The 17,684-nt window shown below is 39.2% G+C and overlaps 1 protein-coding gene across 1 annotated transcript in view; it reads left to right on the forward strand.

The window, feature by feature from the left end:
* Positions 1 to 17,684, forward strand: part of ACACA (acetyl-CoA carboxylase alpha) — a 229,624-nt gene that overhangs the window by 86,897 nt on the left and 125,043 nt on the right. The window contains 8 exon segments of the mRNA XM_082604563.1: positions 31 to 177; positions 977 to 1,165; positions 1,711 to 1,811; positions 2,570 to 2,658; positions 7,222 to 7,346; positions 14,419 to 14,532; positions 15,813 to 15,926; positions 16,922 to 17,011. Coding sequence (XP_082460689.1) covers positions 31 to 177; positions 977 to 1,165; positions 1,711 to 1,811; positions 2,570 to 2,658; positions 7,222 to 7,346; positions 14,419 to 14,532; positions 15,813 to 15,926; positions 16,922 to 17,011 — 969 coding nt within the window.

Here is a 17,684-nt window from a genome sequence, read left to right on the forward strand (position 1 = left end):
GATGACTTGATCTCTCATTGGGATTGACAGGCTGAGCTTCACACAGGCAGTCTGCCACGGATCCAGAGCACAGCACTCAGAGGCGAGAAGCTCCATCGAGTATTCCACTATGTCCTGGATAATTTGGTCAACGTGATGAATGGATACTGCCTCCCAGATCCTTTCTTTAGCAGCAGGGTATGAATCACTTTTCTTGGGGAGGTGGTGTGGGGGAAGGCATATACATAATAGGGTACCTGTTCTCTAAGATAGTTTAAAAGTCACGTAAGGATTTTTTTTTTTAAGAGGGAGAAAAAGAAAGCTGTTTGATCCAAAACTCTCCCACCATTAGCTGTGGAATTTGAAGTCTTTAAATCCTTGCTTCTTATCTCTGTTATTGACTTCGCATTTAATTGGAATTTAAACCAGAGAATAAAGACCATGTTAGGTGCTTATATTGCAATTTCAAAGTAAGTACAGGCAGACCTCGGAGATATTGTGGGTTTGGTTCCAGACCACCGCAATAAAGCATGTATTACAAGAAAGCAAGTCACATGAAATTTTTGGCTTCCCAGTGCATAGAAAAGTTATGTTTTCACTATACTGTAGTCTATTAAGTGTGCAATAGCATTATGTCTAAAAAAATGTACATGCCTAAATTAAAAAATGCTCTGTTGCTAATAAATGCTAACCATCATCTGAGCCTTCATTGAGTTGTAATCTTTTTGCTGGTGGAGGGTTTGAAGCAGTGTAAGAATTACTAAAATGTGACACAGAGACATGAAGTGAGCAAATGCTGTTGGGAAAATGGTGCTCAACACAGGGTTTTACAAATTGAAATTTGTAAAAATTGCAATATTTGCGAAGTGCAATAAAGCAACGCACAGTAAAGCACAGTACGCCTGTACTATATGGTAGTGAATTCAGATATATTGTTTTATTTGGGGGATTGTGTTAATTTTGTCTGGTTCCTATTTTATTATTTCCTTCTTCTCAGGTGAAAGACTGGGTTGAACGGTTGATGAAGACCCTCAGAGATCCCTCCTTGCCTCTCCTAGAACTGCAGGATATCATGACCAGTGTCTCTGGTCGTATCCCCCTCAATGTGGAGAAGTCTATCAAGAAGGAAATGGCTCAGTATGCTAGCAACATCACATCAGTCCTCTGTCAGTTTCCCAGCCAGCAGGTATTTATAGGGTAACACTGTCATTTTCTACTGGCTGCCCATGCTAGAGTTCATGTTGTAGGATTCCTTCCTGTTTGGATCCTCCTTACTGTCTGGATGTTGTGCTTTTGAAGTTTTAAGCATTGTGCCCTTTACAAAACTGCTTCATGATACAAGCCCAATAAGGTAAGTACTGTGTGTGAAATGTAAAGTATCTGTGGTTAAGAGGAAAGCATATTGGCCATGTATCCCACAGAGTTTTGTTCTTGGGGCTGTGCCTTAATTAGAAGTATTTTTGTGAATTTAAAGTAGGCGGATATTTGTAGTTCTATCATCAGAGACTTCCTTACTATCTCAGCAGCATACTTACTACCCTTTGCTTTCTTATTTATCATGAATGAGCCCCTAAACTATACCAGGTAACTTGCAGTTACTCTCAACATGTGAAAGATAGAAACTGTCATGTTAAAATTAAGAAGATTCCTAGTGTTGATGCTATGCAGGCTAATGCTTTGGGTCCCTTTACAGGGCTGGGCTTCATTTTTTTTCCTTTTCTTATACTTTAGATTGCCAACATCCTAGATAGCCACGCAGCTACATTGAACCGGAAATCTGAACGGGAAGTCTTCTTCATGAACACTCAGAGCATTGTCCAGCTGGTGCAGAGGTAGTTACATGGAACTCCAGATTCCCAGACCTGCGCATCCCCATACCTTCCCTTCTTCTAAGTAGTCACAAAGAGGTTTACTTCAGGTTTGACTTAGAGAAATTAAAAAGCACCTCTATCTTAGAAAATATGTTATATCTACTAAATATCTTAGAATCGTGAGCTAGCTCCCATACTCAGTGTTTCTGATGACTTTATTCTGCATCTTTCTGTCAATTATTAAGGCACAGCAATCTCATCATTTTCTTTTTCCTTGCAATTTCCATGAAACTCCTAATTTTTCTTCTGGCATAGGGCCCCATTTGACATTTATTCTCCTTAGCTTATGGACTCAACTGTTGGATTAAAGGAACCTTCAGAGGACATTTTCAACTTTAAGATATTCATAAACTTTTCAGATACCCCTTAACCACTTCAAGGGTGTGGTGATCGTTTCAACTTAGCAATGGGGACTGAACCAGGGTGTTGGTAGGTAGGGCTATCAAGTGTTTTTTGGTTTTGTTTTGCACTCTTTTTTTCTTGATTCCTTTATAAGAAAAAAGAAATCTTGTCTGTAGCCATATTTCTTTTAGACTTGAATTTAAATTGATCTGGTTAGTTGATTCTAGGCTGTCTCCTGTCCTGTCCTGTATTAGAAGGAAAGCAGTTCGGTAGAAAGTCTAGTAAATCTGGGCTCTGGGTTTATTATGTAATAGTCTGTTATTTAACAGTGTTAGCCTGTCAGGATTTTCAGTGGGGACCTTTTTCTGTTTGCCCAGGTACCGCAGTGGTATCCGAGGCCACATGAAGGCTGTGGTGATGGACCTGCTGCGGCAGTACCTGCGAGTAGAGACGCAATTCCAGAACGGTAAGTTCCTTCCTGAGGACTCTGTATCTGGGAACAATTCCCTCGAGGACTGAGCAACAGCTGAGCCAGTCCATTCTGTCACTAACACTTGACATTAACAAACTCTTCCTCCTTTCACCAGTCCCTTAAAAATTAAGCCTCTATATCTCACTAGCACCAAAGAAAGAACAACAACAAAACACAGCTTGATGAGATTGTGAATCCAGTGTGCTTCTGGGAGAGGGCTGAGAAAATTTTTCTAGCAGAAGATTGGCATCTTCTTGACCTTGTACAGTGAGAGCTGGTTGAGTCACGACCAGGCTGAAATTGAGAAACCCTATCCAGAGAGCTTGCCTCTCAGCAGCTAATCCATGGATTGAACCACAGGCCTCTGAAAAAGGCTCAGATTTTCCAGTGCTTTTCAGTGTATCAGTTAGGTGGAATTTATCCCTGGCTTTCTCTGTAGAGCTTTACTAAATGATGTACAAAGTCTCTAAAACACCCTGGCTGATTTTAAAGCTACATACTGCTGATACTGCTTTCTGCCACAAGATGGCAGTGAAACACCACAGAATTTGAAAGATTACCTAATATTTTCTTTTATCAGTCTTGCTCCCTTTTCCAGTCCTTAAAGGATGACTCTCCCACTCATGACAAGGAGAAATACTCAAGTAAATATTGCAAACTAAATGCAGCAATGTGTGAAATAATAGATCACAACGAAGTTGGCTTTATCCCACTGGTGCAAGCTTGATTCATGTTTGAAAAACCGATTAATGTCATTTATCATGTAATAGACTAAAACAGGAAAAAACATGGCCATCATCTTAAGATATGGATGATAAAAGTATCTGAGAAAATTTAATATGCATTCATGATAAATTCTTAGCCAACTAAGAATGAAATGGAACTTTTTATCATGTAATGTTCTCCTACAAAAAAATCTATAGGATGCATCATACTTAGTGGTAAGATGCTGAAAGCATTCTCTTTAGGATTAGGAATAAGACAACAACACATAGTATCATTACTGCTATTCAGCATCATACTGGATATCCCAGCCAGTGCAGTAAGACAAGAAAAATAATGAAAAGGTATGAGGATTAGAAAGGAGTAAGGAAGTAAATCAGCCACTATTAGATATGATATGAGGTCTACCTAGAAAGCCTCAAAAAATCCACATATTTATTATTAGAATTATTTAAAATCTAACAAAGTTGCTGGACACAAAAGTCAATTTACAAAATTCAAATTTTATAGTGGAACAATCATTTAGAAGAGCAGTTTGGAAAAATATTCCATTTAAAATAGCAACACAAAATATGAAATTCTAAGGAGTAAGTCTAACAAAAAATGTGCAGCCTCTTTTGGAGAAAATTATAATCAGTGAAAATAATAAAGAAGATCTAAATAAATATCATGGCCTTAGGTTGGAATATATATTTGCAAAGTGTTGATTCTCCCTGAATTCATCTGTAGATTCATTGACATTCCGATAAAAATCTTACTAGTGTATTTTTGTGGAATTTGTCAAGCTAATTCTATAATTTACATGAAAGGAAAGGTAACCAAGATTCTTCTAAAGAAATACACTGTGGAGGTATTTGTCGAGTTAAATATCAAATTTTAATATAAAGCCATATTAATGAAGAGATTGTGATACTGGTGTAGGGGCAGATTAATAGAACAATGGAACACTGGTTCTGTTAACCCAGAAACAGATGCAAGCATATGTGAAAACTTACTTTACAGCAGAGCAGGTATTGTAAATCATGAGGAAAGGATAGACTTTTCAATAAATGATGCTGGGACAAAGGATTATTCATTTGCCAAAAAAAAATGATCCCTAACCTAGACGATGCACACAAAAATCAATTCCAGATGAATTGAAAACTTAAACATATACTAAAGAGGCAAAGCTACTAAATTTTTAGGAGAATATCCTTATGACCTCAGGGCAGAGAAGATTTTGCCATATAAGACCAGTAAGTACAGGGATTTCCCTGGTGGTCCAGTGGCTAAGACTCCACACTCCCAATGCAGGGGGCCCGGGTTCCATCCCTGGTCAGGGAACTAGATCCCGAATGCTGCAACCAAGATCCTGCATGCTGGTAACGAAGATCCCACGTGCTGCAACTAAGACCGGGTGCAGCCAAATAAATAAATAAATATATTTTTTTAATTACTGGTAACTTAAAAAAAAAAAATGACCAGCAAGTACAGACTATAAAGGAAAAGGATAAGTAATTTGACCTCACGTAAGAACTTTTGTTAGTGAAAAGATACCATAAAAAGACTGAAACTACAAGCCACAATGTGGAAGAAAATATTTACAAATCATGACAATTAAGAAAGGATTAGTATCTGTAATCTATAGAGCACTGCTTTGAATCAATAAGTAAAAGACAACCTAATAGAAAAATGGGCAAAAGATATAAAAAGATAATTCACCAAAGAGGAAGCATAAATAATCCACAAACTCATGAAAAGATGTTCAGTCTTATTACTAATTAGAGAAATGTGAACCAAAACCACAGTAAGATTGGCAAAAATTTGAATTTCACATCATCTTCCACCACTTCTGTAAGCAGAAATGCAAATTGGTATAACCACTTTGGAAAACAGTCTGTCAGTACCTAATGGAGTTCAACTTATTTATACTTTTCAACCTAGCAATTTCACTTTTCGATGATATACTCTAGAGAAACTTTTACACATGTTTATTAAGGACACATATACAGTACTGTCTGTGGCAGTGTTATTCATGAATAGCAAAAAAGACTGGAAACAACCCAAATATACACAAGTAGAATAGATAATTGAATTTTAGTATATTCCTGCAATGGATTACTCTGCAGCAGTGAAAACAGATGAACCAAGGTACACACATGAACAGAAGATGAATCTCAAAAACATAATGGTGAGGGAAAGAAACAAGTTACAGAATGATCCATACACAATGATTCCATTGTTATCAAGTTGAAAACAGGAAAAATGAAACTATGTATACATTTGTGATAAATGTAAAGAGGAGCAAAAGAATGATTAACATAAAATTCAGCTTAGTGGTTGATTTTGAGGAGGAGCACATTGGATCCTTCAAAGATACTAAAAATGTTCTGTTAAGATAGATGGTAGTTACTTGGGTGTTTATTTATTCTTTGGTATGTATACTTCACAATAAAAAGTTTTTAGAAAGAGGCACTTGGTATCATTGCTTTCTTTCTGCTTAGTGTCTCCACTGCCTCTCCTTGGGTAAATATTCTTTTTATTTCCCCCAGTTCTAGTAATTTCTGTTACCAAGATATATTTCTGTTGTCACTTCAAAGCTAAGTTTTGGTCAGGAGAAATATGAATTTATATAGGACAACCAATTTTTAAACAGCTTCCATTTTGTTCTAAATGGGTCTTTTATGACAGCAGCTCTCTAAATATTGTAGCCCACTGTTTTTCAAATATATTTAGTTTTATTTTGAAAAGAAATCTTATGTCAATCTCTAATATTTAAAATAGATAAAAGCAGAGTTGCCTTGGTTGATTGTATTCAGTATCTGAGGAATCCATGGTAATGCAGTTTGAATGCCACTGTTTTGGTTTGTAACCTAACCTGCAGGCTGAAGTAAGGTGATAATCCTTTACTATTTTCATAGAATTCTGACCCTTGAGACTATTCAAACATTAATTCTCCTTTGCTTGGAAATTTAATTCCGAGGTAAGCTGTTTTTAAAGAACTGAGTATTACTTGTATCCCATGGTAGATATCACTACAGTATACCTGAAGCTTACGCTTCTGTTGCAAAACATAGCTCTGCTAGGCAGAACTAACCTGCCCCTGGTGGCCTTGTGAAAGGCCAATGAAAGTATACACAACTGTACTCTCCCTACAGACCTTTTGACTTCATGCAAGGTTCTCCCTGATCTATGCCTTAGTTTGGATTTGGAATTCCTAGGCATTGCTTAGCTGCTTTATGGACTTCCGGGGGAAAATGTTGGTTCCAGAGGTAGCAGCCATCCTTCTTGTGGACATTGATAAGTTTGGTGTTTTATTTTTGAGCCAAAACTGTTCCTCCTAGTTAGGGTGAAACATTTTCAGTAAGTCAGACATGGAGCCAGAATCTCTAGCTGGGGTTTAATGGTATTGACGTTTGTTTTTAAGCAGCCGAACCCTCTCTTGTAAGGAAATCATTCCAGGAAGCTAAATAAGAGAGTTTAGAGTCAGGGTAGGGGGTTGGGGTTATCCCCTACTCCTCAGTAAGATGCACCCTTCCCCGATCTGTCAAAAATTTTTTTAATGAAAATAAACCTTAGAGAGGTAAAGTGACTTGCCCAGGAGCATACAGTAAATTGGTAACAGAGCTAGGCTTTGAGCCCAGGTCTTATACCGGATTGCCTGACTCCTAGCCTCGGGTTGCTTTTACTAAACAACACTGCGAATTCTATACATATCCATCTAAGAAAATTCTTATGGTATTTCTTCTCACTTCTTATCAGTTTTCTAAGTAGAGACATTAGAAAACAAACAAATAGCATGTAAACGTGAACATTCATACGTGGGTGAGGATCACTTCTTTTTGCTGCTTGCAGGTCACTATGACAAATGCGTGTTCGCCCTTCGGGAGGAGAACAAGAGTGACATGAACACTGTACTGAACTACATCTTCTCTCACGCTCAAGTCACCAAGAAGAATCTTCTGGTCACAATGCTTATTGTGAGTACCATTTTTCAGAACCTGTAAAGATGGTTGATGATATGAAAAAAGCCTTTCTCCTTGTGACAGCTGTGGTCAGAGGAGAAGCTCCTGCCTTTTGTGATTGTGGGATGAGTGGGGCTTGGGTTGTAGATTAACAATTTCTCCTATCTGTCTTTGTCCTTGACCTTAAGGAACCTGCTCCAGTCAGAAAAGGACTGTTCTGCCAATTGTGCATATAATCTTACATGGGAACTCAAATCTCTTCGCTCTGCTTAGAGATGCCCCATGCTTCCTTTTTCCTCTTGTCACTAGTGACAGAAGCTTTAAAATTTAGTCTTATGTAGCCAGTGTATACTTTTCTGTTATAACGCTTGTTTGTCCCATGAATGCTCTCACATCCAAAACTGAATAACAAAAAAGCAACTGTTAGAAATGTAGTACTGTTCCTCCCCCACCAAAGAAATTTAAATGTATTCCTCATCTTCTGTGGTCCCTTTCTGTTTTATTTACATGGACATCTAAGCTCGGATTATTGTATTGGTAGTAGCTTTTGTCCCTATAACCTAGTAATATGAGAATTAGCAGAAAGAGGGAAGGAGAGGTGAGACTAGTAAACGTGAATAGGACTGATGTACATGTGACCAGTGGGTAGAATTTTTGTGGACTTAAGGATTTTTAAAGATGATTTGTAAGTTCTCTACTGCTCGGTTTTTCTGGTTGAGTTAATTCTAGGAATCAGAGAACAATAGGACTATTCTTAGAGCCCCTCTACCCCATGAGCAATTAATTGCCTTGCTGCTGCATGTTTGTGTTTTTTGGAGACTATAGTACCTTTTTGCTCCTGTGCTTTTCTTCCTCATCCCTTTGTGGAATTGGCATTCTTGGTACCTTAATTCCCTCATTTCTTCTTGGAGGAAAAAAAGACTATAAATCTTCACTGCTATTTTTTATTTCATGGTTCGGAATGAAGGGAAACTATCTACCTCACATCTCTGGTTAACAACAGTACCACTCACTCAGTTAGCTGCCTAGCTGGCTGACTCTCGAGGATATAACATTTTTTAGAATAGCCACTTAAAAACATACGTAATCACAGGGAGAGTTCATTGCCTTTGCTACCCTAGAATGGCTAGATGGTGGGGAAACCAGAAAATGCATTTGAAAGGAAAAACAATAACAGCGCAATGTAATATTTCAACTTCTCCAAGTGATAGGTTTTGGCAAAGAAGTGATATTATCTCTGGCAACCTGCTGATTTTCTTCTTCTCAATCAGAAAAGGGAAGAAATCTCTGACTAATTAGATTTTTTTCCTTAAATTTTAATAAAAGGATTGCTAAGTCTCATTTGGATAAAACCAAGACTTTCTGGCAGAGAAAGGTAATGATGAGGGTGTGGAAGAATTTGTTAGTTTAGACCTAAAATGGAGTAAAATTTGCCTTTTTAGGAAGCTAGTTATGGTGAGTTTTCATTTTATTATGATTACCTTTTTAAGGACTTAACGGTTTTTATGCACTAAAAATAGACCAAAGTCCAGAATCCTTGGAGCTGCAGAAGAGTAATGATCGTCCAAGACTGTCGCTGGGTTTCTTAAATTCTAATTTGTAAGATATAGGGGCCCGGCTCGCTCCTTTTGCGGAGTGATTGTAAGTAACGCTTGCCTTAAGAATCTCATTATTGGAACACGGAGCCATATTTCCTCTGAGAATTCTGGAGTAGCTTTGAGCTGGGGCTGTTCATTTCTCAAGTAATCACGCTGGTGTGATGGAGAGAGAAAATGGCAGCTGTTCGGAGCTCAGGCCTTCAATTTTCTTCAGAGTCCAGTCACTCAAGTGTGTAATTACACGGGGGTGCTGCAGGGGCGTTGGGCCCTGTCAGAGAACTGGTTTGAGGCTTTGCTTTCTGCTTTTGCCAGTCAGGACAGGCGTACGCCAATGGGACTCTGACTTGCTGCTGTTCTTATTTTTCCCCACCTTGTCATCCCGATTACTTCTTACCTGCATGGATAGTAGCCAAACTTTCTTTCCAACAGGCTGAGCTCTTTGGAGAAAAGAGCTGTTTGTTAATGTTTGGGTTTAGATGAATAGGACGGGGAGGGATAGGGAGAGAGGGAAGGAGGGAGGAGGGAGGGGAAGGGGAGGGACGAGGGGGAGTAGAGAGAGGAGGAGGAGGAGGAGGAAGGTTGAAGATGTGAACCAGAAAGATGGATTTGTCCTTCTCTTTATTTTGGCATTTCACATTTATCTTTAAAAAACAAAGGAAAACTTCGTAAACATCTCTAGGCTTTTATATCATTAAATTACATTTGAAATAATAGTTATTTTGCCCTCATCTCAGAGATTTGGAAATCAAGAAGTTAACTGCTCTGCTTGAGCTGAGGGCCAGCTAGCAGTGACTTAGGGAGCAGGAGCGAAGGCTGGAAAAGCGCTCCGTTCTGATCTGCCTTCTTTGGCAGCGGTCAGGCCCTCCACCCCACATCTGCATTAATGGTGGTAGCTGGGAAAAGCCATTTTAGTTGTTTGGATTTGTCTTTCTGTAGGTCTTACTCTCTTTTATGGATAACAACTGGATATGGTAGCATTCGATTCCCCCAGCTGTGTTCTCTGCTGGTTCCCCTTTCTTTGCTTACCTTGGCTTCCTGATCAACGTTATGTGCCCAGCATTCCAGTCTCTGCTTTCTAGAAGTGGGACTGTTGATGGTGTGCTTTGCTGAACTAGATGATGATTTCTGGGGCTTTGGAACCTAGGGGGAGGGAATCAAGAAAATCAGGCTTCTGTGGATCAGTGTTGCAGGATGTGGGCTGCTCCGAGGAAGCCTTCCTCCCCTCTGGGTGTTAGCATAACTTGCCTACTGGTAACTTGCCTCATAGACTCTCTAGCAAATTTCTTCTAATCTTTTGCTGTATCTGGAGAGCAAAATATCAAGTAAAATGTTAAAGTCCTGTCACGTTTTCTCTATTTGGAGGAACATTCTGCCACATTGAAAACAAAGCCAGTAAGTTTATTTTTTGAAAGTTCTTCTTATTTCTTAATTTTATAGGAAAAAGCTTAGAACATTGTTTAAATTTACTTAAGAGATATTTAAGGGACTCTTTAACCAAATTGAGCAATTTTGTATCAATAAAAAGTATCAACATCCTCACAGCTGTCTAGATGGCAAAGTATGTATCCTATAGCCACCTTGATTCTGAGTGGTCTTCCCCTCACTACTTCTATCTTATTTCTGGTGTGGTCCGCACGAATGTAGTATAATCCATGCTTCCTTAGGAGTAATGCCATGCCTGTGAGCCTCTGATTTGGTTCAGACAGGGAGCATTTAAAATGCCTATCAGGGCCTTCCCTGGTGGTTCAGTGGTTAAGAATCCGCCTGCCAGTGCAGGGGACATGGGTTCTAGCCCTGGTCCGGGAAGATCCTACATGCCGTGGAGCAACTAAGCCCATATGCCACAACTACTGAGCTCGCGTGCCACAACTACTGAAGGCTGCATGCCTAGAGCCCATGCTCCGCAACAAGAGAAGCCACCGCAATGAGAAGCTGGCGCACCGCAACAAAGAGTAGCCCCACTCGCTGCAACTAGAGAAAGCCCGCGCGCAGCAACGAAGACCTAGCACAGCCAAAAATAAATAAACAAACAAATAAATAAATAAATAAAATGCCTATCAGCCTCCTTCCTTTTTCCTCCCGACATGACTGCAAATAATTTCGTTCAACGTGTAAATAATGGAGAAAAGTCCCAGTAAACCCAGGTTTACTGAATAAGGGTTATATTAACATTTCTTGTTTAATCTGTCTCACAACATCCTTGGAAGGTCAGAAATTCTAGCTGTGACTGGAAGAAGCTTCCAGTCCATTTTTGATATTGGGATTGGTGCCTCATCCAGCTGAACAGTAGTTAATGTCTTGAGAATATTACCCATTAAGTCACATCTTTTCATTCTGAATTGCCTTCAAATCTTAGGATGCTAAGATCAAGTTGGCTATATTGGGCTCTCCTGGCAGTCAGCTACATAACTTTGGCTACGGTTTTGACACTGAAGCTTGCTTGTTATATTTCTGCAAATCTGAACTATTCCTTGTGGTTAACCACCATCTAGTTTAAGAATGAAAACAAGAAATAACTGTGTGGTACCAATCTTAACCATTATTGAATAATTTTCACTTTGGCTTGCAGATTTATGCAGGTAATCCCCAAATCAGGAGGTAGACTCATTAAGTGAACCTGCCTCTATACACTGAGGAAACATAGGCTGACACCATCACCATTTAATGTTACTGTTACAAAATGTTCACCAGAGTTAGATGGTGATGTTGGGCTGTCCAGTTGCCCAAAGGACATCTGTCTCTAGGCCAGAGGGCTGTAAACTTCCTCTTGGATGCTTGTATCTTAGGGTGGGTGGTTCTGATGAATGGAATCGTCTTCCATCCCTGGTGATTTCTTTCACAGCTTGAACACTGTGTTCAGGTCAAGGACAGGAGAGGGTTGAGAAGGTTACACTACACACAGTTTTCTGTTGTACATCTTTTCCGAAGCACTAATGATGACAACAGAGAAAATAATATTTGAATGGGAAATTTCCAAGTCAGGAGAATTTAATGGAAGTAGTGGTTTATTCATACTGTGTTTGATATTTCACATGCCAAAAAGGTCAGGTTTCTGTACTTGATCACAAGGAGTCCAGGAGGATTATCAGTTGGTGATTGTGAATGAATAATTACTTCCCTATTATTTTTTCTAGTCTTCATAGTTCACTTTTCTTACAGAAAAGAAGCTTCTCTACTGCCTTTCTCACTCCCTCTCTCTCATAATGGAAAGATGAAATGAAAAAGTTTTTTTTTAAAGTAGTTGTGTGTGTGTGTTTTAGTTAGAATGTGATCTGTAGTTAGACAAGATGGTAACTCCATTTTTAAAAATTTATTTATTTATTTATTTTAATTTAATCTCAAAAGGTAAACCTGGGTTTCCTTTCAAGGGAAACCAGTCCATATCACATCTGATATAGGTTGGGTAGGTGGCTAGTGTTCTTATTTTGTTGTGTTGGCTTTTGCTGTTAATTTTGAGACTTTAGTCTATTTGCAGAACAGCTGAGTTCTATTACCCAGGCCATCTCTTAGGTTTTTGAACCTCTCAATGGGTCCATTCTGATGACTGAAGTAAGTACCTCAGAAAAGAGTATATTTTCTCTATTAGGAACATTAGGTAAAGAGGGATGTAGGTAGGAAAAGCTTATCATGGTTTCCCTACCCACTGTTACCTACCTATTCTTTCCTTCCACCTTGTTACAGCCTTGTCGCTGGTGATTTGATTTGATTTATATATATATATATATATATCATCCCATTTCTTTTCTTTTTTTTAAACTATATTTATTTTTGGCTGCATTGGATCTTTGTTGCTGCACGCTGGCTTTTCTCTAGTTGTGGCGAGCAGGGGCTACTCTTCGTTGTGGTGCGCTGCTGGTGACTTTATTAAAATTCTGTTTTGCTCTTAAGTTCTCAATAAAAGATGAGACTTGGTTGCATTTTCTCCCTCCTCTTTGCTTTTTCTCCGGGATGGGAGGAATAGGTCCTTCAGTCTGACTACATGCTCAGGTGAGCCCTGGATTTATAATCACTTTCTTCTTCCACTCAGATGAGTGAATCCCCTGCGTTAAACAGGTGAAAACAATACTTGCACTTCCTTAACTATAAATACCATCATGTGGTTTAGGACTCTGGAGCACACCTCTGGTTGTGGATTGGGGAACCAGAAAGTGTTTCCTGCTTTAAGATGTTGGAGAAGCTGTCTTTCCAGCATACCAGTGTTGAGTACTCCAAAACTGTTTACCCTGTGATGTGGAAGGTGGTAGGGGGTTGTAGAAAAAGCGTTTGGGGAAATGTATATTTGCCCCCAAAGCCAAAAGGCCCACGCTTCTATTTGTGCTGCGCTGGTAAAGGACTGTACGGAGTATCCCTGAGATGGGGGAGGGTTAAAGACGAGATGGAGGTTCTTCAAGAAAAAGGCTGATAATCCAGGAAGGAGAAAGATTAAAAGGCAGCAACAGGGAGCCTTTTGAGATCTGGTTGTCTTTCATGTCCGATTCAATAGTTGGGTGGGGGAGAATAAAAGTTCACTGAAATATAAAGGCAGTTATTTCAAACTCCAAGTCGAGGGAACTATGTGATGCGGTATTAAGAACGACTATTACAGCTAACTGTAAATTTCAAAAAGGACATTTATAAAAGTGCATCTGCAGTTTGTTCAGCTTAGATGAGAATTACATGGATAATGGATGAATTTAGGGAATAAACTGATACTGCCTCGGAGAAGAAATATTTTTCCCAAAATACGAGTTTTTTTCCTTAAAATTTTTTAATTTTTTGGAGACAGAGGACCCAAGTCTGAATTACACCATGGATTGTATAGTAGGAGCTTGGTTTTTCCCTCTAATCCATCTAAGGATTCACCACGTTTAGGTGTCATGGAATGATTCTTGGTACAGCAAGAGGATAAATGATTTGGGGTATAGAATTGTCAGAATATGAGATGGTGTTTTTATTTAGCGTGTGTTTATAAATGAATAACTTGTGCTTATGTTTCTGTTTTGCACCCTCCTGGGATGCTGAACATTTGGTTTGTGGAATGAAAACCACCAGGAGTGTTTCCTTTTGCCTTATTCTGCCTTCTTTCCAAAAGTGGGAGAGGGAACAGGAAAGCTTTTAGTCCCTATATTATTTAAAACCTCTTAAAACTTTGAGACATCCTTTGTTATTTCTTAGCGAGAATCCCTTGACCCCTTTTAATGGTCTCTAATGATTGCTATTGCATGTTTAAAGTCTAGTGTTGATTTATAAAGAAATACATTAGGAATTTAGAATCTGAATGGCTGAGGAGTTTGGGCTTCTCCTTGGCAGCAGCTTCCTCTGGGATCGCCAGGGAAGTACCCCTCTGGGACCTCTTTACCACGCTGTTTAGGATAAAGGTAACAGGACATTTGCATCTTAGTAATCTAGCTGTTTACTTTGTTTTTATTCCCTTTTCCCATTTCAAAGTTCTCTCCACCTCAGTTCTTTTTAACATGGATACGTATGTTCTTTGTCACATTAACAATTAGGATCAGTTGTGTGGCCGGGACCCCACTCTCACTGACGAGCTGCTGAATATCCTCACGGAGCTAACTCAACTCAGTAAGACCACCAACGCTAAGGTGGCGCTCCGAGCACGCCAGGTAAGGACATGTGTTGGCTGTCCGGAGGGAGGAATGGTTTTCATAGACTGGGCAGTCCTAGATGCAATGAGCTCTTCCTCCAGCACCTTCCAAAAGTCATGCAATTTCCCATGTATGTCTCATTGCCCTCAGAACAAACATTCTCACGTGGTATATGTTTTTTAAAGAGAAAGGAAAAGATTAACGTTAAGTTTCTTTAAAACAGGAGCCCTCTAGAAGCTAACACAACATTGTAAAGCAACTATACTCCAATAAAAATTAATTAAAAAAAAGAAGCCCTCTCCCCATTATAAAATCCTGTTATTATTCCCTACCCTTCCTAGTAAACTAGGGTCACGTGGAGGAAAGGAGACTGAGGGAAAGCAATAGGTTTAATATTTCTTACTTTCCAAAGGGAGCTTAGAAGCCGGTGAAAACTTTTAAGTGTATAGGAAAAAATCAAGTGTGGAAAGCAAGAAGATAATGAAATGAATCTTAGGTGCTAGCAATCAGCACAACCCCAGAGCAGCCGAGTTTCACCCTGTAGTCTTCATTTCCATTCCAAAAGGTTTCAGCGGGGAAGCCAGGAGTTGGCACTCCCTTTGTGTTCCAGCGCATGGGCATCGACAAGGAAGCAGCATTTGAAGCTGTTCAGTGACCTTCTGCTTTCTCTACAATTGTATCCATGTCACTGAATTACTCCAAGTTATTGAACCTCTCAGTGACCTGCTGAGGGTATTCAGGTCCTACCGTGTCCCTGTTTGTTTGTGACACTGCTTTCACTCTCTCTGCCCGTCACATGCATTGGTGTTACATCCTGACACCCTCCTCCTTGGGACTGAGTACCTGGGGTTGTCAGAGCAGCTTTTCCTAGTCTTTCGCCTTCAGAGTTGCAAAAGGCTAGCTCTGCTACACCTCCCTTCCCCACAGCTGTTCCCTGCCAGACCTGATTCCCCATTAACAGCTAGTCATGCCGTCCCCAGGACTAGCAGCTCTGCAATGGTAAATCACATGCACTGATGGAACTTGATTGAAGCTGTTTTTTCTCCCTCCCCCTCCCTCTGCCCCCACGGGAAATCGCTCACAAGCAAATCATGGTGAGAGTCAACTGAGATGCAGTATTTGGTGGCCTTGGCTTTATGTTACAGGACCCAGAAGTTGTTTTACTTGGTCTCTGTTTTATCTTTGATGCCTGCACTTACAGATTTATATTTATTGCTTTTGTATCAGAGCTGCCTAATAGGAGCCTAGAATAATCACTCCCTCAGGAACTTACGCCTCTTATTTTGCTCTCACTCTAGGTTCTCATTGCCTCCCATTTGCCATCATATGAGCTTCGCCATAACCAAGTAGAGTCTATCTTCCTATCAGCTATTGACATGTACGGACATCAGTTTTGCATTGAGAACCTGCAGGTATACATTATAGCCCTTTTCTGCCACTCTGCACTCTTGTCCCCTTTACTCCCAAGCATAGTTTAAGTAATCAGTCAGTCAATTTTGATTTTCTGTGTAGTGAAGTTTCATACCTTGAATTTCTAAAATGATTTATACTTATGTGTTTTTTCTGCATAAAATGCTGTTAGAATTGTGGCTTAGCTTAAAAATTGAATAGGCCTGCCTTGATAGAAGTGTCCTAATGAAGTCTTCACCTCTTGTGCTTTTATCTAGAAGGTATTCTAGGACAGAATGAAGTGGTAGCACTGGTTGATTTCCGATATTTGAATCAGATGTATAAATAGGTAGTTGGTCTTCTACAGGCAAAGCTACTTAAATAATCATTTAATTTTATTTTAATGCTTACTATTAAGCTTCATACAGAGCCAATTTTATAAAAGAATATTGGCTAATTTTACTGCTAATTCAAAGAACCTTGACTATTATTTTTAAAACAAAACCATTTTGTCAGGAATGACTTTCTATTTTTCTACTTGGAAATAATGATAATATTATTATACCTAGCCAAGGGAATCTTCAGGGTTTCTATCAGATTTCGTTCTGGGGAAACTAAAGAGGGGGGAAGGATGTTTTTGCTTGTTTGGTTCATAGTTGAAATAGAGGGTTCAAAAATCTATGGCTTACCATAGTGGAGTAGTGAGACAATATATTAAAAGTTAAGTACAGATATGTGTCAGAAAGGATAATAATAGCCATAAACACTTATATTAGCATATAATTAAGGCACCGTTAATGCATTAGTCTAAGAATTTTACGTATATTAACTCTTCAACAGCCCTGTGAGGATAGGTATTCTTATTTTCCCCATTTTGTAGCTGAGGAAGCTGAGGCAGAGAGAAGGTAAGATCATACATGACCTTCATAGACAAAATTCTTAAGTTTCACTAAATATTGTCCATTGGAATTGTTCTCTTATGGATGTAATGGTTTAAGCTTGTCTTTGTACCTTCCAGAAACTCATCTTGTCCGAAACATCAATTTTCGATGTTCTACCAAACTTCTTCTATCACAGCAACCAGGTCGTGAGGATGGCAGCTCTGGAGGTAGGTTCTCATAGTAACGTGACATGACCTTTTTCTCAGTTTCTGGCCGACTCCTTTTGTCCATTTGGCTATTGTTATCAGTCCTTTTTCTTTGGCCTTAACGTTGGTTCTCAAGAGTAGAGAACCTTCCTCTTTTCCTCTGAAACAAATGGTCTTGCTTTTACTCAAGTGTGTCAACTCAACTAATCACCAGTTTCTGGGCTCCACTCACAGGAAAATAGCTGCTAGCATTTTTCAATTCTACTTACCAGGTATTTGAATTCTTCCATTTCATAATGATTAGGATTTCTTGTTAACACAATAAGTGAAAAAATATGTGGCTGATCAGAACAGTACCATTTTGTGATTTGGGCCAAATAAAATGGATTTTAGTTATATTCTGAATTGTCAAGCAGTTCTTATGAACTATTTTGGCATGAGAAGGAAAGTAATAACATTTAATGAACTGGGTTTTAGGTGCTTTATTTTTCTCATTTAATCCTATAATTACTTCATAAAGTAGAAGAAAGTGAGCCTCTGAGAGGTTAAGTGACTTGCCCAAATTCACATGGATGGTAAGTGGAAGAGTTTGCATTTGAACCCAGGTCAATCTGACTCATGACTTTTCTGTTTCCACTACAGTACACTACCTCATTAAGCACAAAAATTGCAGGCCCCAAATACTGCTGTAAAG

Source organism: Mesoplodon mirus (genome assembly GCF_964341445.2).
Source record: "Mesoplodon mirus genome assembly, chromosome: 18".
In the NCBI taxonomy this organism is placed as follows: domain Eukaryota; kingdom Metazoa; phylum Chordata; class Mammalia; order Artiodactyla; family Ziphiidae; genus Mesoplodon; species Mesoplodon mirus.